Source organism: Saccoglossus kowalevskii, chromosome 17 (genome assembly GCF_978046115.1).
Source record: "Saccoglossus kowalevskii chromosome 17, keSacKowa6.1, whole genome shotgun sequence".
NCBI classification, from domain to species: Eukaryota; Metazoa; Hemichordata; class Enteropneusta; family Harrimaniidae; genus Saccoglossus; species Saccoglossus kowalevskii.
Genome location: NC_140657.1, coordinates 14,399,463 through 14,418,364, shown reverse-complemented (window position 1 = coordinate 14,418,364; position 18,902 = coordinate 14,399,463). Strand labels below are relative to the sequence as shown.

Below are 18,902 nucleotides of genomic sequence, written 5' to 3'. Positions count from 1 at the left end.
ACATTGAACAAAAAAAGTGTGAATCAAGCTGATATCAAAAAGTGTGTAATTACGTATGGACGCAGTTCGTCCTAGTTTCTTTATCGCACACTGGCATTGACAAACAAATCGAACAAATTGTTTGTGGAACGTGACATTTATCTATAATTTGATAAATGGTTGTTTTTTACCTTGTTTTTTATTTAATTAGAAAAAAAAACTTCTCTCCGAATCCACGACAAGTATTCTCAAAATATGTATGATAATCACTGATTGTCATGATGATGATCAACAATTTGTTTCTTTTCCTTAGAAACCGATCCCGCACAAATAAACTGCACACCTTGATGTTAAATCTAGTGTGGGAGTACATTGTTAATGACAGGCGTGTCCCAGCATGCAGCAATGAAACAGGGGGTTCGATATTTTAAACATTTTGTTTTAAATTTCATTATTAATCTTTTGTTTATAAAAATAAAACCGGATCACACCTAGAACCATAGAAATACAGAACAGAATTTTAAAAAAAACGCAGTGTGGGCAGGATAGATACTAGTATCCGGACTACATTCGCTGAAACTGGTCACAGCATAGGTGAGGGTCCCCTGCGTATATAAAAGGTGTTCGGACCCAGGTTCAAGACCTGGTGGACCGTGGTTACTTACGTGAGAAGTCAGAAGTACCCTGCGTGCATTGAAAAAAACAAGGTAAGAAACTATTTTACACGTAAAATGCGGGTTTGCAATCTCAATATCCAGGTTGCTAAACAAATACACTATCAGGTAAACAAGTTATTTTAGGAATACATAGCCATTTATTTTTCAAACAGATGTTGAATAATATTTTCTAACAAATAAAATAAAAATTGTGGATTTTATTTCTGGTTTGTTTTTCATTTGACCGTAAAAATGGTAAAAAATATGAAAATCATTTGTTCTTATCGAGATTGTGTTCATTGGAATTATACACCGTGACGTCCAAACCATTACATATTTTGGTGTAAATATTCTTGAAGTATGACAGGTCAATTGTTCGACGATGATCAAATTACCCTGTGGTTACTCCGGCCCAAAATGAACAGAACAATAATTGAACTGGGTGGATTAAACATGGAGGAAATATTAAAAAATATTAAATTTCAAGAACATTTGTTTTCAATTGAAAAAAATATAAAATTGAACTTAATCATTCAGAAATAAATGCGTTATATGTCATATCCGGTGGATTTGCCACGCTGGAATTGTTTTTAACTTTGATAATAAACGTTGTATCCTTTGTATCGCTGTACTTTGGACCTGCACGATATATTAACGACATTGAAGGCACTTATCACAAATATCACAGTTGCCCTGCAAAGAAGGTGTGTGATGTGTGTTGTATGTATTCAATGTTTTAGGGCAAGGTTCCCTAGACACAGTTTTGTTCTAAACGTCCTAAAGTCAGATGTGTTCATTATTAGATGAGGATGAATTGATGAGTCTCGATTTTGTTCGTTCCGTGTTTATCGGATATAATACTCTGATTTTATCATCTATTCGCAAAATTAATCACACATATGCTCCCTTGTGACACGTGGCCGTGACGTTGAATCAAGGGATCCGCCATGTTATGATATCAAATGTCTGTTGAGAAATTCATGTAATTTAAACGTTGTTTTGTTGAATAAACTTATAATAAATTTACACATTACTTCAATACACCAACAAGTGCCACTGCATTTAAAAGGACGCTTCGATCGAATTACTCTGAAGAATTTACATTTTTTAGCATAATTATGTATGAATGAACTTTGGTTTATCGGTTTCTGATGCAAATGTTTAAGTTGCATGGTAGGAAGAAAATTAATTAAAGTTGAGAGTGTCTCTGAAGGGATAGGAATACAATTTAATTTAATTTTTGAAAAGTCCGTCAGATAGAAACACAATGGCGCCTATTCCTATTCTGTTCACATTTACAAAAACTGGGGTGACATATCCAGAATGTGCCTGGTCATCGCCTAGCTGATACATAGCCCTGCATCCGTACAGTCACGCATTTACGCTGCGGTTATTGTGTTTATACAAAACACTAATTTATATGTTCTGTTATGACACACCACGTGATTACAACGCGTCAACGCAACAGGTGGCAGAGCGACCTTTTTTTCCAGATCCCGTTAGCTAACTGTAACCATACCAAGCTATTTCAATACCCGAATTAAGTGTTTGTGTCCCATCGCTGATAATACAGAGTATCGTTATCTGTTTCAGGCAAAGTTTGGGCTGTATTAACTTACAACCGGCTGTTTTAGCTGGGCGTTATTTTACACACACCCCCCAAAAAAGTAGGTGCAGCATTTTGTGACGTTGGTCACATGTACCAGTAATATTGCTGAGTAGGTGAGATGAGAGGCGTATACACACCCATGCTTCAAAACACTGATATGTATCGTTTCGTTGGAAATTAATCACAATGATAGGCAACGAGGTCATGCGCGTGTTTGCATCGCACTTATCATTGCCCTGTATGCAGAAAACATATATATTACCTATACTACCAATTCTGACCTTCCCTTTACATGACATAGTTTACTATACGAGCGTATTGACAGATGCACTCCCCGACTCGTGGCCGGTGAAGTACTTTGTTACACAGATGGTGCTCTCCGCTAAATAAATGACCGGGTTCATTGTACGTCCTATATTGTGACACTGTTTTTCAATTAAATAAATATAGCTCTCAGCTACCACGCTATATTCACAATTTTGACACATTTATTATAGATTATAATAAATAGGCGTGGGACATCTGTATGGGACCAAAGTCTAAACTCGTGAATAGTGACAATGGTTAGACTTGTTAATGGCGCATTGATATTAATAGTAATTGCTGACGTAGTACATTATTGTAATATTTAAAATACTATTAGCATCTTCATCTAACGGACTATTATTTTCAAATTTTACATCTTACTCTAAACCACGTATCTCCGTTTCAATTTAAAAAAAAAAAAAACAATGCACAATTTCTATTTATTTTAAATTCGGCGCGCCCGGCCCCTATACAGTGCCTACGTGTCCGCCCATCCATATAATAGTAATCTGATTAAGTCTCTCAAAGTATGTAACGTGCCGCAGATAACCTGTGACACAAGCCACTACAGCGGCCTCATTATGTTATCACCGCTCGTAACTTTAAATTACACTGCTTTATTTAATGCTAGTTTCAACATGTTTATATATGTAAGTAACACGCAAGGCTGTTAGATTCAGTAATCTCTCTGAGAGGACAACACAACCCGTAATATGTGACGGTGATTTGTGGTGCCTTGTATATTGTCATTTTAATGACACAAGAGGGCGTGCTTTCGCATTGTTTGTCAGAATTAATGTGCCATTCCTATGGACTATGGCACTTGAATATTATTGGCTTTTGAGCGAATTCACGAATTGACAATCGAGATTTTATGATAAGAGGGATATCGAGTTCCGGGGTGTGTTGGGGCGCATGTTGTTGTTTCGTGGTACAATATCACAACATAAAGTCGTCTTCGTTATTTGTATATTTTAAGTGCCTAGCAGTGCTTGTGAGTATGGAATCTACTAGACCTCTTGTAGGTCCAGGCTGGGTAATCTCATACTGTTAGAGTGACTGTGCATCACAGTGCGTGTGAGTATGGAATCTACTAGACCTCTTATAGATGCAGGTTGGGTAATCTCATACTGTTAGAGTGACTGTGCATCACAGTGCGTGTGAGTATGGAATCTACTAGACCTCTTATAGTTGCAGGTTGGGTAGTAATCTCATACTGTTAGAGTGACTGTGCCTAGCAGTGCTTGTGAGTATGGAATCTACTAGACCTCTTATAGATACAGGTTGGGTAATCTCATACTCTTAGAGTGACTGTGCATCACAGTGCTTGTGAGTATGGACTCTACTAGACCTCTTATAGATGCAGGTTGGGTAATCTCATACTGTTAGAGTGACTGTGCATCACAGTGCGTGTGAGTATGGAATCTACTAGACATCTTATAGATGCAGGCTGGGTAATCTCATACTGTTAGAGTGACTGTGCATCACAGTGCTTGTGAGTATGGAATCTACTAGACCTCTTATAGATGCAGGTTGGGTAATCTCATACTCTTAGAGTGACTGTGCATCACAGTGCGTGTGAGTATGGAATCTACTTGACCTCTTATAGATGCAGGTTGGGTAATCTCATACTGTTAGAGTGACTGTGCATCACAGTGCTTGTGAGTATGGAATCTACTAGACCTCTTATATATGCAGGTTGGGTAATCTCATACTGTTAGAGTGACTGTGCATCACAGTGCGTGTGAGTATGGAATCTACTAGACCTCTTATAGATGCAGGTTGGGTAATCTCATACTGTTAGAGTGACTGTGCATCACAGTGCTTGTGAGTATGGAATCTACTAGACCTCTTGTAGGTCCAGGCTGGGTAATCTCATACTGTTAGAGTGACTGTGCATCACAGTGCGTGTGAGTATGGACTCTACTAGACCTCTTATAGATGCAGGTTGGGTAATCTCATACTGTTAGAGTGACTGTGCATCACAGTGCGTGTGAGTATGGAATCTACTAGACCTCTTATAGATGCAGGTTGGGTAATCTCATACTGTTAGAGTGACTGTGCATCACAGTGCTTGTGAGTATGGAATCTACTAGACCTCTTATAGATGCAGGTTGGGTAATCTCATACTGTTAGAGTGACTGTGCATCACAGTGCGTGTGAGTATGGAATCTACTAGACCTCTTATAGATGCAGGTTGGGTAATCTCATACTGTTAGAGTGACTGTGCATCACAGTGCGTGTGAGTATGGAATCTACTAGACCTCTTATAGATGCAGGTTGGGTAATCTCATACTGTTAGAGTGACTGTGCATCACAGTGCGTGTGAGTATGGAATCTACTAGACCTCTTATAGATACAGGTTGGGTAATCTCATACTGTTAGAGTGACTGTGCATCACAGTGCTTGTGAGTATGGAATCTACTAGACCTCTTGTAGGTCCAGGCTGGGTAATCTCATACTGTTAGAGTGACTGTGCATCACAGTGCTTGTGAGTATGGAATCTACTAGACCTCTTATATATGCAGGTTGGGTAATCTCATACTGTTAGAGTGACTGTGCATCACAGTGCGTGTGAGTATGGAATCTACTAGACCTCTTATAGATGCAGGCTGGGTAATCTCATACTCTTAGAGTGACTGTGCATCACAGTGCGTGTGAGTATGGACTCTACTAGACCTCTTATAGATGCAGGTTGGGTAATCTCATACTGTTAGAGTGACTGTGCATCACAGTGCGTGTGAGTATGGAATCTACTAGACCTCTTATAGATGCAGGTTGGGTAATCTCATACTGTTAGAGTGACTGTGCATCACAGTGCGTGTGAGTATGGAATCTACTAGACCTCTTATAGATGCAGGTTGGGTAATCTCATACTGTTAGAGTGACTGTGCATCACAGTGCTTGTGAGTATGGAATCTACTAGACCTCTTATAGATGCAGGTTGGGTAATCTCATACTGTTAGAGTGACTGTGCATCACAGTGCGTGTGAGTATGGAATCTACTAGACCTCTTATAGATGCAGGTTGGGTAATCTCATACTGTTAGAGTGACTGTGCATCACAGAGCGTGTGAGTATGGAATCTACTAGACCTCTTATAGATACAGGTTGGGTAATCTCATACTGTTAGAATGACTGTGCATCACAGTGCGTGTGAGTATGGAATCTACTAGACCTCTTATAGATGCAGGTTGGGTAATCTCATACTGTTAGAGTGACTGTGCATCACAGTGCGTGTGAGTATGGAATCTACTAGACCTCTTGTAGGTCCAGGCTGGGTAATCTCATACTGTTAGAGTGACTGTGCATCACAGTGCTTGTGAGTATGGAATTTACTAGACCTTTTATAGATGCAGGTTGGGTAATCTCATACTGTTAGAGTGACTGGTCTAAAGGTTAAATATCACTTTACTCATAGTTGTTGTCTGTGGGCATGGGGATCTAGAAGACGAAACGGGGTGTTGTGTTAAAGCGCCCCCAGTTGTCGCATCGTGTCGTGACGTATACAACGCGTGTGATAAAAAAAAACTTGTTTATGAGCTTCTAACAACTGAAGCGTTTCAATTGCAAGGTATGTTTGGCACGGAAAACAACAACTTCAAAGTTTGATTTTAAAGAATAAGTCATAAAACAATTCTTTCCGTGACATGGACCTCATTTTATCAACGTTATATTTGGTAGCGGTGGTGTTATGTTACTAGTTGGTAGAAAAAGCGATATAAGTGAGGAACGGTCATTGCACATGCCCGAATCGCCTCGATATTAAGTCTCTGTCCCACCTCGCGCATATATTGTAGTATAGACTGGCAAAGTATAGGCAGTTTATTTCTTTTCTTAAATTAAATAAACAATATCGCGAAATGGGGGTGTTGGCGCGAAATCTCCTGTAACCGCGAAGTTTCGCGTTCACCCCAAATTTCGCAAAACTATTTTTCTAAGCTTCTTATCATTATAATTTAACTGAAAAAATCACTACAGCTGGGCCAGTTTAATACTAGTAGTTATTGTTACTGTTAGTTATACTGCCTTCAAAGGTGTTTGTTATTATGTACTAGTATTACATATATGTTGTTCTTTATATTCAGTTTGTTACTGTTGTTTTATTTTATTTTACTAGTATTGTATTGTTTTAAATTGCAATGTATTTTTCGACCCGGATCCCAAATACGGATGCAGATTGTTATCAAATATATAAGTAGTTGTAATATATATACACGAATCACGCCACCCCACCCGAATTTAGAATGGTTGATTCTATTCTATCCCTACCCCTCCTCAAAAAACAAATACAATGAAAAGCAGTTGACTGTAAATCGGAAAGACAAGAATGTAGGTCCGCGGTAGAACAATGCATTGGTAGGTATACTGCGTGCGGACGAGAAAGTGCAAGCATTGTCTGCAAATCGAATCTTTACGGAGAACAATGAACCCAATAAATACCAGGACACACCCCCATTCTACGTTTACGAGCATTGTTTTGTTTTATATGGTTTGTGGATATGCAAACAACTCGACTTAAAGAGGCCCTATATTTTCTTAGCTTACGTGTTAAACATTGAAGTAAAGGGTGAAGAATGTGACAATAACCCAACAAGGCCACCCACTCGATTCACGTCCGTTGTTCGTCTCATGAACCCCAGTGTCCGGGGTCCACTACAGTGAAAATCTAAACCCCAGTGAATCGAATTTTAGTGTATTATTTTATGATTTCTTTGTTAATTCGGAACCAAATGGACACACTTTTCCACTGTTGACAGGTCTTAGCCAAAATTGTTAAAACAAACGTATGGAAAAGTATGCTGCTTCATTTTAGTTATGACATGCTCAAACACAGTAAAACAAATAATACAACGACTCCAGTTTTATTGATGTATATTTCATGCTCGTAAAATGATCGACTTTTATTCTAGTAAACATCAGGTTTATAGCCAAACACTGTTTGACGATTACATGTCGTTTTATTTTAAGACTGTATAATAAAATGGTATAGTCAGTCTCGCTGTGTTTGAGTTGATTGTCATAACGAATTATCCGACTGAGTCGCCAAGGTGAATAATTACGACTCCGCCTAGATATAGCTGTGGTTACATCTCCCAAGTAGTAAAAATGAAAGCTGTACGCATCATCATAGCAGCATCTTTGTAACCAAGCCATAGATAATGACATGTAGTTATAATCCGTTTGGTATTTGTTTTCTATGTGAATTAACAACATTTGGGATTTAAGCTCCACGGGTGGATATGTAGACTGGCTCAGTCGGGCGATTAATTTGTTTTTGTAGCTTAAATAAAATAATATAAATCGCGAAATGAAAGTGTTAGCGCGAAATCACCGTGACCCCGACGGGGTGATTTCACAGTTACAGAGGATTTCGCGCTAACACCTCCATTTCGCGAATTTTGTTAAACTGTGAAAGAAGATTTGGGTTGCTGTCTTATTTCACCTTACTACGGGGAGTGTTAGACCATTGTTGTTCAGCAAGGCTAAACTAGTAATATTGGTTTTGACACAACTTTGTTGTCCCTCAAAGGTGTTAGTTGGGTAGAAGATTGTAACTAAGGTTTCATGAGAGCTCATACAACTATAACAGGCTACAGTATTCTGAGATAAGAGGAATACCCACAATTACATGTCTCTGTGTTTGTATCAATGATAGTTAGGATTGCACCTGTCGAATTACGTATATATTGCTATCCTGTTAGCCCCCTTTTTTTTATCTGCCTTTGAATTAAATTTGCTCGATTCAAGCTATAAACATTTAAAGGATGAACTTGTGAATCGTCGACTTGAAGCTGGGTTATTCTACTCGATATGGGGGTGAACGGCTCTGTGTCAAAATATTAAAAATCATGATAAATCATTGACAGTCATATCTCATCGTAACCACAAATTCTCGCGTTGTTTCATATCTAAAAAAATATAGAATGGTAAGACGTGAAGTGTACGCTTTCTGTAAAATAAATCTCATTTTATAAGCACAGTCCATCAACACTGATGGGCTGATGGGCTTTGTTGTAAAGTGCTCCATCAACCCTATTATTCAGTGTCGATGACGTAACAGGAGACTATAAATAGACATATTCTGCATCACGTTTCGTCAGCTGTTCACATTCAAGTTGTAGAATCTCATCACCACCTGTTAACGCAAACGCTCAGTCACCATGGGAAGGTAAACCAGATTTTTTGTTTGCATTTTTGAGATATTTGCCTGTTTCGTTATTGTCTCATACATTTCATATAACGCACATTTCACTGTAACGCATCACGCATTGTTCTGTGTATACGGGATATCCATATCGTTTCGTGTATTTCTTAGAACTTTAAACACGTGTCTTTTTTTTTTTTTAGTTACATTGTGTTTATACCATAGAACTAAATGATATATTTCTTTTCCGTAATATCTTATCAAACCTAAATTATTTGTTGGTCGACATTCATTCAGTGCCAACAATTATTTATTGGATTCAAATGTTTTCAAAAAATAGACCGACACGTGACGCCACAGAAAACTAGCGTTTCAGTAACAAAAACGATGAATGTATATATTGCCTGCAGTATAATATCGATCATGATAAATACTTCTGAACAAACAACCCAAATTATTCACCGACAAGTCAGCTAGCTACACACGTGGAGCTCTATGCTACAAACACCCTCGCAAAATACTTAATGAACCAACCAACACAGTTATGTACACAGGGTGGGGAATATGTTCACAGATATGTTACATATTCCCATATACATATACCATTAATAACAGAGAAAATGGCAAAATGAAGCACAGCATCATGGGTATTTTCTCGTTAACCCCAGAACTCGGTCAACTCGGTCCTTCGATATCTTTTAATATCTACAGTTCACCATCTGTATTAATGAGATCCTACAAGGTTCAACTGATCTCCATGGTAACATTAATTTCACGATTTGTACGACTAACGATGGTATGAAACCGTGAGTTTCCATGTGCTAATAAATATCAATGCAAATATAAAGTGTTAGTACTTAATCCCGTGTCCAAACTTTGTTTTATCTAGATCTATTGATATAAGTATTAACCTCGGTCGATTAGATGCAGTTCAAAGGGGCGTAAGGGCAGATTTTCAACCGACTTTTTAAGACTTTTATATCTGGATCCCACCATGTACAGTGTAGTTTTAACACCCATCCAACTTTTTTCATTCTGTTGTAGCCACATTAGCGCAATCACGGAGTTAGTTACACATAATACAGCTCCTTCAGCAACAGGATCCGCATTGCAGCCAAGACAGTTAACACTTTTATATTGATACATTGTTTCTAATCATGTAGATTTCATCTACAACAAAAGAGGTGTTTCCATTGTGGCACCAAGTGAGATTTGTTCTGTCTGGGATAACTTAACTTATGTAAACACACTGTTGATTAATCTATTATTAAAACACACAATGAATGTTTGTTAAATCAATAATTTCAAAACTTTAAAAAGAGTGTCCGTGTTTGATGGTTGTGTGTGAGTTTTATGTTGTATGTAATCCTTTCTCAGCCAAGTCACTTTTGAGTACATATAAGTGTTTACATGTTTTGTGTATTCTACTAGAAATTCTTTTACCACGCTTTATCTCAATCAAGGCTGCAATGCAGACACTGATGTTGAAAGAGCTGTAGTAGATGCATGATCAAATTAAAAGAATTTAGAGAAATTCTCCTATGTATACTAAATGCGACTCTACTATCACACCTACCTAAAAGCTCTGATATATGTGTACATACTACCAACCCATGTCAGCAGAATATGGTCTACCCGCGACTTTTCGATTTTTCTCCCGCAAGGAAGTACTGTTTTATATAGTCATGTGGTGATAGAATGGATCTGGGTGGCTAGTTACTGTTATCTGTTGTTGTTTTCTATTATATGATACGATTATGTAGTGATAATGGCACTGCGTTATGGGTAGTTCTGTAAATGATATCTATAAGTTACGAATACAATTGCTTTTTTGTTTCTAGAATGGACAATGTTCAAGAGGAGGCGCTGAGGGCGCATAACCGCCTGCGATCGAAGCACGAAGCAGCTCCGCTGACATTCTCGGCGGAGTGCGCCAAGCATGCGCAGAAATGGGCAGATCACCTTGCGAAGACCGATAAGTTCGAACACAGTGAAAACAAAGACTTCGGTGAGAATATCGCCACTGGATTCGGTTCCGGAGACTATGATTTGTCAGGTGAGGATAAATGGTCAAATTCACTTATCACTAAAATTGTGGGTTTAGCCATAATCAGATCCACGTACCATAGCTACCATTAATGGCGACGTACATCAATGTGGAGCGCCCCCATACTGCAACACCACAGGGGCCTGACGATCTATTCGTCTCAATGCATGGACGTCTATGGGACCGAGCGACTATGTCCCGATACAGGACATTGTCCTTGCTCAAAATAATAGAAATTATAGAATTAAAACAGTTTAGTAATGTAAAGCAAACATATGTTATTAAATTTAATCATCACGTTCGGAAACAAGTATTAGTGATTTTCGTGGTGCTATAATTTCTATTATTTTGAGCAAGGACAATGTCCTGTACCGGGACATAGTCGATCGGTCCCATAGACGTCTATGCATTGAGACGAATAGATCGTCAGGTCCCTGTGTGCAACACTGACAGTAACTTTCCTTTATTGCAGTTGAGCAAGCCACTGAAAACTGGTACAGTGAAATCAGAGACTATGATTTCAGCAAGCCCGGATTCAAATCCGGAATCGGTGAGTTCTCTGTCCATGGCAAAACATATGTATCCCTGTGTACGTTTGTGCATTTCCGCCACTAGAAAGAAATTGAGTTGAGTCTATACTGATGAGCTGTCTGCTGGAAAGTGTTAAATAAATGAACTAACATTGGGTAACAGTGAGCTGTGTAATGATAAATGTAAATTGTGTTTAAGGTCACTTCACTCAAGTTGTGTGGAAGGCAACGAAAGAGATGGGTATTGGTAAGGCCAAGTCTAAAAAGGGTCGTATTTACATCGTTGCCAACTATAAACCGGCCGGTAACATGATGAGAGATTTTGCAGTTAACGTAATCAAAGGGTAAGTGATTAAATCCATAATTTTGTGCCATAAATTGTAAAAAACGCGAGCACAATGCGATATGTCGCTTACAGTATGAGTTGTTTGGAGTGTGTCTCGGAGAGAGGGGGTGTTAAATTGTTGAATAGAATTTAATTGTATGCGTGGTTATAACTTACAAATGTTTCCCCCGAGTGTGCACAGATGTCAGTATGCAAATTATAACGGAATCGTCACAACCGGCTGCCGCAAAGAGGCAGTGTTTTACGACGATGATTATCACCTGCTGTGGTGTATCTTTGAAATACTCAATAATCACCATGTGTTTGTGTTTTCAGGACTGGTTCTCTCGCCGACATTAAATCGCCCCCTAGTGCTGGTAATGCTAAAGGCAACAGTGAAAAAAAGACGTAAGTCCCATAGTAATTGATTTTAGCTTTTAGTTACTAATCAGTGAGTCGTTCTACACCATTTGAATGTTATTGTAACTAGATATATTCAGTCAAAGTACGTCATCAAATCCACCATCTTAGTTCGTTCGCCATCTTAATATAAGATACCGAGTACTGCGAAACCCACTGACATTCCGTGTTATAAATTAGCAACATAGCGAACTCGCGGATTAGCTAAAATAAATGTTGTATTATAACTGAGATATTTTCTTGTGCAAGCCTGTAATTGTGTATTTGCTTTTTGGGTATACAAGTAGCTCAATAAAATGTAGTTTAAGTTCTTTTTCTGTGAAAATTTACTATTACTTTACAGTGTCCAGTGGTGTGACGTGAATGACTTCTCCTTACACTCATTCGCCAGTGACCTACCCCCACACACAACGGTGTCATACAATAACATTCAATTCTATTCGCAGAGGTCCACTGAAATGCGCTGGCTGTACTAACGAAATTACAAAATACTACGAGACAAAAGATGGACGCTGTATGTGTGAAGATTGTTATAAAAAGAAGGAAGCTTCAAAATGTGCTGGCTGCAACGACCCAGTCATAGGGGTGAGTATCTCGAATTACGAGAAACAAGGCTTGAGCCACCCGAGCCGTAGTCGACGGTCATCTGAACCTGCGCTTACCCGAGCCGTATAGATATTAAAATATTAAAATATATTGTTCATGTATATAGGAAATCATCAGTGCGATGGAATCGAAGTGGCATGCCAAATGTTTCGTCTGCACAGAATGCAAGAAGCCATTCGATGGACCATTCATACCGAAAGATGGCAAGCCGTACTGTAAGAAAGGTGAGTCACGGCAATAATCTAACAAGCAAAGTTTTGAACTATTTTGTTCATCCGTTTTTCCAGAATATTTCCAGGGTGCAACGTCTACACATCATAGATCAAGGACCGTCCATGGTTCTCCGAGCAGCCTCAATCACGATCAAAATTAAAATACTACTGACCAATCACAACGCAGATCCACAATCCCACGTCACTACGCATGCGCAGTTAACAACATTCTGGCTTCATTATTGTTTCAGACTACGAGAAATTATTCATGGGCGGTAAGAGTAAACCTGAAAAATGTCACGGATGTAAAGAGAAGTTGGAGACCAAGTGGATCGAGGCAATGGATAAGCCGTGGCATCCTGGATGCTTCAAATGTGCTGTGAGTTGATATTTATCATTTTTTTCATATTTATTATTACTTATTATTACTTATTATTACTGTGAAAGAGATGAATAATTCAAAATTCCGTGTTTTTTTTTATTTTATACCACAGGGCTGCAAGAAAGCACTGGAAGGCGAATCTTTCTTCAAAAAGAACGACAATCCTTATTGTGGGGACTGTGTCAACAAATGAGAATCCAGTTTATCCGAAATTCATTCAAAAATGGAAATTTTTCTTTTTTTCCGTAGGCACAATTATGATTTGCATACTAACAGTGTAGTTTTTCACACGTGTCGTTTCTTGGCACGTATTATATAAAGATGCTAAAATAGCAGGGAGTTTACTTTGAATTGCATTATTTTTAGCTTTGCTAATATATTTGATATTGCGTCACGTGTAGTGTGACCATAGCTTAGCGGCATTTTATTTTTATTTTGCACCATTTTCGCCATTTGTTTAGTTATGAAAGTGTTCTTTTATTTTATCTAGTTTTTTAACAATGTCTATACAGCAAGCTCTGTCATTATTAATGACTATTTTAAACCTTAGAGGAACTTATTTTATTACATTACCGCCAAATCATTTTTCTCAATGTGGCCATTGATGGCGCTCAGGCTGGTGCATTTTCTTCGGTCTACTTACCGACGGTGGGATATTTGTAGGGATTTTCGATGTTGGTATCCCATGTCGATACCTTCATTAAGTCCATCGTCTGGATTCAATATCCGATGCTCTAGTGTGTTGAGTTTTATTTTAATTTTCGCAACTAGCACTGTTATTTGTGCTATATCGATTCTCAGGATTCCAGTGTTATTATTTAAGTCTTTGGTTGATAAATTGTAATTAATTATATATATTATTTTCTGTGTTCCACTATGTTTTTATTTATCATTCTACTATTATCATTCCGAAAAAATTTCATATAATTCTAAAAAAATACTTTATCGTTGATGTGATTTTATTGAATACAAACATTCGATGTCATACACAATTTGTTCGTCTTGTACTATACGACATTTGTTTTTAATTAGTAGAAGCAATGCCGTTCAAAATGTAAATTTAGAATATAGTAAGTCTTTCCAGGACATTATTATTTAGTAATGGACCTGTAACTCATCTGTGGGTTCCATCGCACTCTCGAAAGCCCCACGGCGAATTTGAAAAGTGTGACGTCAGTTCGTGGACTGACCCGATCAACTTCAATTTCGTATTAAATCACCCTCCCACTCATTAGTGATGGTCCATTTTCCGTCATATATTTTGAGTTACATATATTTAGATCTAGGATGATTAGAAACTCCTACTTTGATCAGTGACCCCCCCCCCACTACCGTTTTTTTACCTTCTTTTCAGTGGTATGATTTATTATTGTCTTAAGATGCCTACTACCTGTCAGTACATAGATAACTATTAAGTTATTTTAGATTAAAAATAATTTTAAGTATACAATCACAAAAGGTAATTTATTCATCCTTGCCCAAATGTTTGAGATCTTAAATACGGGACCAGGGAAAAAGGTATCCATTTTTGATTTACTATTGTATCCAAAATTCGCGAAAATGAACCAAATTGTTTTCCATAATGAACCAAAATATTTAGTGATGGACCAAAATGTTCACAAAGATAAACCAAAATGTTTACATAGATGGACCAAAATGTTCACAGTGATGGACCAAAATATTTACAAAGATAGACCAAAATGTTCACAGTAATAGACCAAAATGTTTACATAGATGGACCAAAATGTTCACAAAGATAAACCAATATGTTTACATAGATAGACCAAAATGTTCACATAGATGGACCAAAATATTCACAAAGATAGACCAAAATGTTCACAGTGATGGACTAAAATGTTGACAGAGATAAACCAAAATGTTTACAAAGATAGACCAAAATGTTCACAGTGATGGACCAAAATGTTGACAGAGATAAACCAAAATGTTTACAAAGATAGACCAAAATGTTCAGAGATAAACCAAAATGTTTACATAGATGGACCAAAATGTTCACAGTGATGGACCAAAATGTTGACAGAGATAAACCAAAATGTTTACATAGATGGACCAAAATGTTCACAAAGATAAACTAAAATGTTTACAAAGATAGACCAAAATGTTCACAGAGATAAACCAAAATGTTTACATAGATGGACCAAAATATTCACAAAGATAGACCAAAATGTTCACAGTAATAGACAAAAATGTTTACATAGATAGACCTAAATGTTTACAAAGATAGACCAAAATGTTCACAGTGATGGACCAAAATGTTGACAGAGATAAACCAAAATGTTTACATAGATGGACCAAAATGTTCACAGTGATGAACTAAAATGTTCACAGAGATAAACCAAAATGTTTACAAAAATAGACCAAAATGTTCACAGTGATGGACCAAAATGTTTACAGAAATAAACTAAAATGTTTACAAAGATAGACCAAAATGTTCACAGTGATGGACTAAAATGTTCACAGACATAAACCAAAATGTTTACATAGATGGACCAAAATGTTCACAAAGATAAACCAAAATGTTTACAAAGATAGACCAAAATGTTTACAAAGATAGACCAAAATGTTCACAGAGATAAACCAAAATGTTTACATAGATGGACCAAAATGTTCACAAAGATAGACCAAAATGTTTACAAAGATAGACCAAAATAATTACAAAGATAGACCAAAATGTTTACAAAGATAGACCAAAATGTTTACAAAGATAAACCAAAATGTTTACAAAGATAGACCAAAATGTTCACAGAGATAAACCAAAATGTTTACATAGATGGACCAAAATGTTCACAAAGGTAGACAAAAATGCTCACAGTGATGGATCAAAATGTTCACAGTGGTGGGCCAAAATGTTCACAGTAAAAGACCGTAATGTTCACAAAGATAGACCAATCATTCAGGTGATTGAAATACGGGTATAATAATAGTATATTATAGTCACGTGACATAATCGAACTCACATTGCCAAAATAATAGGCTCGGCATAATTGTTTCAAAGTCTCTAAGTCATTAAATGTTCGTGGTTGTGCGGAAACATGGGAAAGGTAACTAGCACACATAGTTAGCTTATAGAATATATTTATACACCGTTTTCGAGCAGACCAGGCTGAAGAAATACGTGACCCCGGGTACGTGATCATCATCAGGGACTCCCTGGCATCATTCGTACTCGTTGGTCTGCGCAAGTCGCCATCTTTGTTTATATGATACCCATATCTCGCGCATGAGTGGCGCGACGATCGCCACCGCTTAAGAAAGTCCCGTCTACGAGTTGTGAAAGTCTATCGCGTGTATTCGGAAACTTTTGCAACCTTTTTGACTAGTTAAATTTCTGTGACTAGTTAAATGACATTACGTCATGTCATTGTCGTTTACAGCAAATACACGTTGACATTTCGGAGATGGTTCATTTAATCATTCCGCACAAAATGTCATAAAAAGTGTGTATATGTATGGGTGGTCATTGTATTGTATGGTGTTATATCGTATTGCAGGTGCTGCCAACGAGCAATAAATTTCCCCTGCCCTCATTAAAATACACTTTTTTGCCTACTCCCCCACCGCCAACCTGCTTTTCTTGCCCTCCTGCTGACCAAATTCATCTTTCCCCTCCCCTCATTAATAAGCGCTTTTCCCCCTGCTCTTCTCTTGTTGTGTTGCCTTCCCCGTGTGACACTGTATTATGGGTTGTGTCACATCTTTACAAGGTCAGACACTTATGAAAGGTCAGACAGCCGCTGCCGAAGTGTAACATCAACTTCGTACATTCAAAGTGATGACAACTGTTATAAACTCTATTCCTCACTTACACTGCTTGCAGTAGAATGTTTGTGAATATCCCGGGTGAATATTCACAGTGACAGAACCTACATTGCTGTGCTGATTGGTGGCGTAATTCATCGAGTCATTGTTTCTATGGGCTTCTTGAATACATTAACCACTCAGCAGATCAGTGGGTGACTCGCATTTTCAGTTATTGATAGCACACGGCTGCCTACATTTAGCAGATGTTATTTCCCCCAATGCGTTTTTTTATTATACCCTGCCCTAAAGGCTGTTTTGCCCACCCTGCGATATTTTTTTATGTAAGTACCCTACCCACTAAAAACAGTTTCCCTGTCCTTGCATTTTTTAAAGAAATCTGCTCTGCCCACTGAGAGGGGGGTACTGATATTTCCCGCCACCTACAAAAAATAGAAAAAATCCCCTGCCCTCAACAAAAATCGCTTTGAACAGCTTTCCCAATGGACAGCTCTATTGGCTGTACCTGGTATTGTTACTAGGATTGATGGGTAACAAAAAAACAAAGTTTACGACTTTGTTTTTCTGCTCACTTTGGTCCAAATTTTACGTGTGGGTGCGGGTTAACTTTGAATCGATAATGTCCAAAGTCTAATACTCAAATTCGCGCTCCAGTTAAGTTGTAACAGCTTAGGCAATATGGATAGCTTCTACCATTGATCTACTTATTGTAAGGCGATATGCACCCATTAATTAAAACAACTGCCCCATTTTTTTGGATGTAAGGACGATGTGGGTGGTGAATGAGTGAATATATATAGTGGGCTGTCACAGTATACAATAGAATACCTACTGTAATGGGTTAGACTCCACCAACACTATGCGACTAGTACTGGTGCCACCGTGGCACCTAAAGATTAATGTACCATAGGGCAAAAAAAAAACTTATGTTTCCCTCAAGTCGGAAAATTGAAAAATTGGGTCGGTCGGTCGGATTTTTTTTAAGCGACGCGACTTTGCTAAATTTAATAGTTGACCCAGCTTTAGCTGTCATGCAGACATCAAACTTGTTCGCCATCGCTGTACACATGTACGTACACACGATGACAAACCCGGAAGTGAGAATACTGACAGCGCTAAAGCAACGTGCAAAAGCCGTCGTTTTGTTTGTGATGTAAGCGGATGAGAGTTTTAATATAAAATGTCACGTTTTGTAAATTCAATAAAATTTTGTGCATTTCATGTATTAAAAATTATATTTACTACAACAAACGTATTGTTTTTGATTCAAAATAATGTTTTTATTCAACTAGGAAAATACTTGGTGCAGCGATATTTATAATATTGTGCACCAACTATCCGTCGACTCGCAAATGTCAAAATGGCCTGAAATGCAAAAGAAGTGTTTGCTCTTCAGACTTCATAGTATTCGGAACATGTCAGAGAAATACAGATCAACCCGAGTTTCAAAGTCGCCACTTATCCCTCCGGGGACCCTGGGGATCAAACAACGGTCCGGGATCGTTGAATTTAGAGGAAACACTTTTTTACTGCTTAAAATGGTGAGTTTTTAATATTTGGACCTAAAAAAAAAAACGCGACCCGATATTTCATATTTTTCGGTCGGTCGCTGAGAGCAACAAAACAATTTATTTGGCCTAGTCGTTCAGTTTCATCGTGTCCGGCATCTGACGGGACCCGTGTGTATGTAACCCCTGTCAAATACATTAATTCGAACACGCTTTAAAAGAAGACTTAAAATCACACGTACCCATACTTAGACCCTCCCTTCACATTCTACTTTTTATTGCAAGGTTTCGCTGACCCCATCAAACAACACAGTACTTGGCGACCAGGTTGTGGATTGATCTCTGACACTCCAACACAATGATCTATGTAACACTGCATTGTCAGCGAGGACAGTGCA

The 18,902-nt window shown here is 37.9% G+C and overlaps 1 protein-coding gene across 1 annotated transcript; it reads left to right on the top strand.

Annotated features, from left to right (window-relative positions):
* Window positions 1-557: 557 nt before the first annotated feature.
* On the top strand, window positions 558-13,683 carry LOC100370249 (uncharacterized). Its single transcript, XM_085492518.1, has 9 exons — window positions 558-686; window positions 10,539-10,753; window positions 11,217-11,294; window positions 11,474-11,618; window positions 11,936-12,007; window positions 12,466-12,604; window positions 12,732-12,849; window positions 13,089-13,216; window positions 13,332-13,683. Exons 2-9 carry the CDS (start codon window positions 10,540-10,542, stop codon window positions 13,410-13,412), a joined length of 975 nt encoding a protein of 324 aa, XP_085348644.1. The 5' UTR covers window positions 558-686; window position 10,539; the 3' UTR covers window positions 13,413-13,683.
* Window positions 13,684-18,902: the final 5,219 nt, after the last annotated feature.

Coding starts and splice junctions, on each gene's coding strand:
- LOC100370249 (XM_085492518.1), top strand. CDS start 10,540: ATGGACAATGTTCAAGAGGAGGCGCTGAGGGCGCATAACCGCCTGCGA. Junction 11,619..11,935: donor GCAGTTAACGTAATCAAAGG/GTAAGTGATTAA, acceptor TTGTGTTTTCAG/GACTGGTTCTCTCGCCGACA. Junction 12,008..12,465: donor GGCAACAGTGAAAAAAAGAC/GTAAGTCCCATA, acceptor TTCTATTCGCAG/AGGTCCACTGAAATGCGCTG.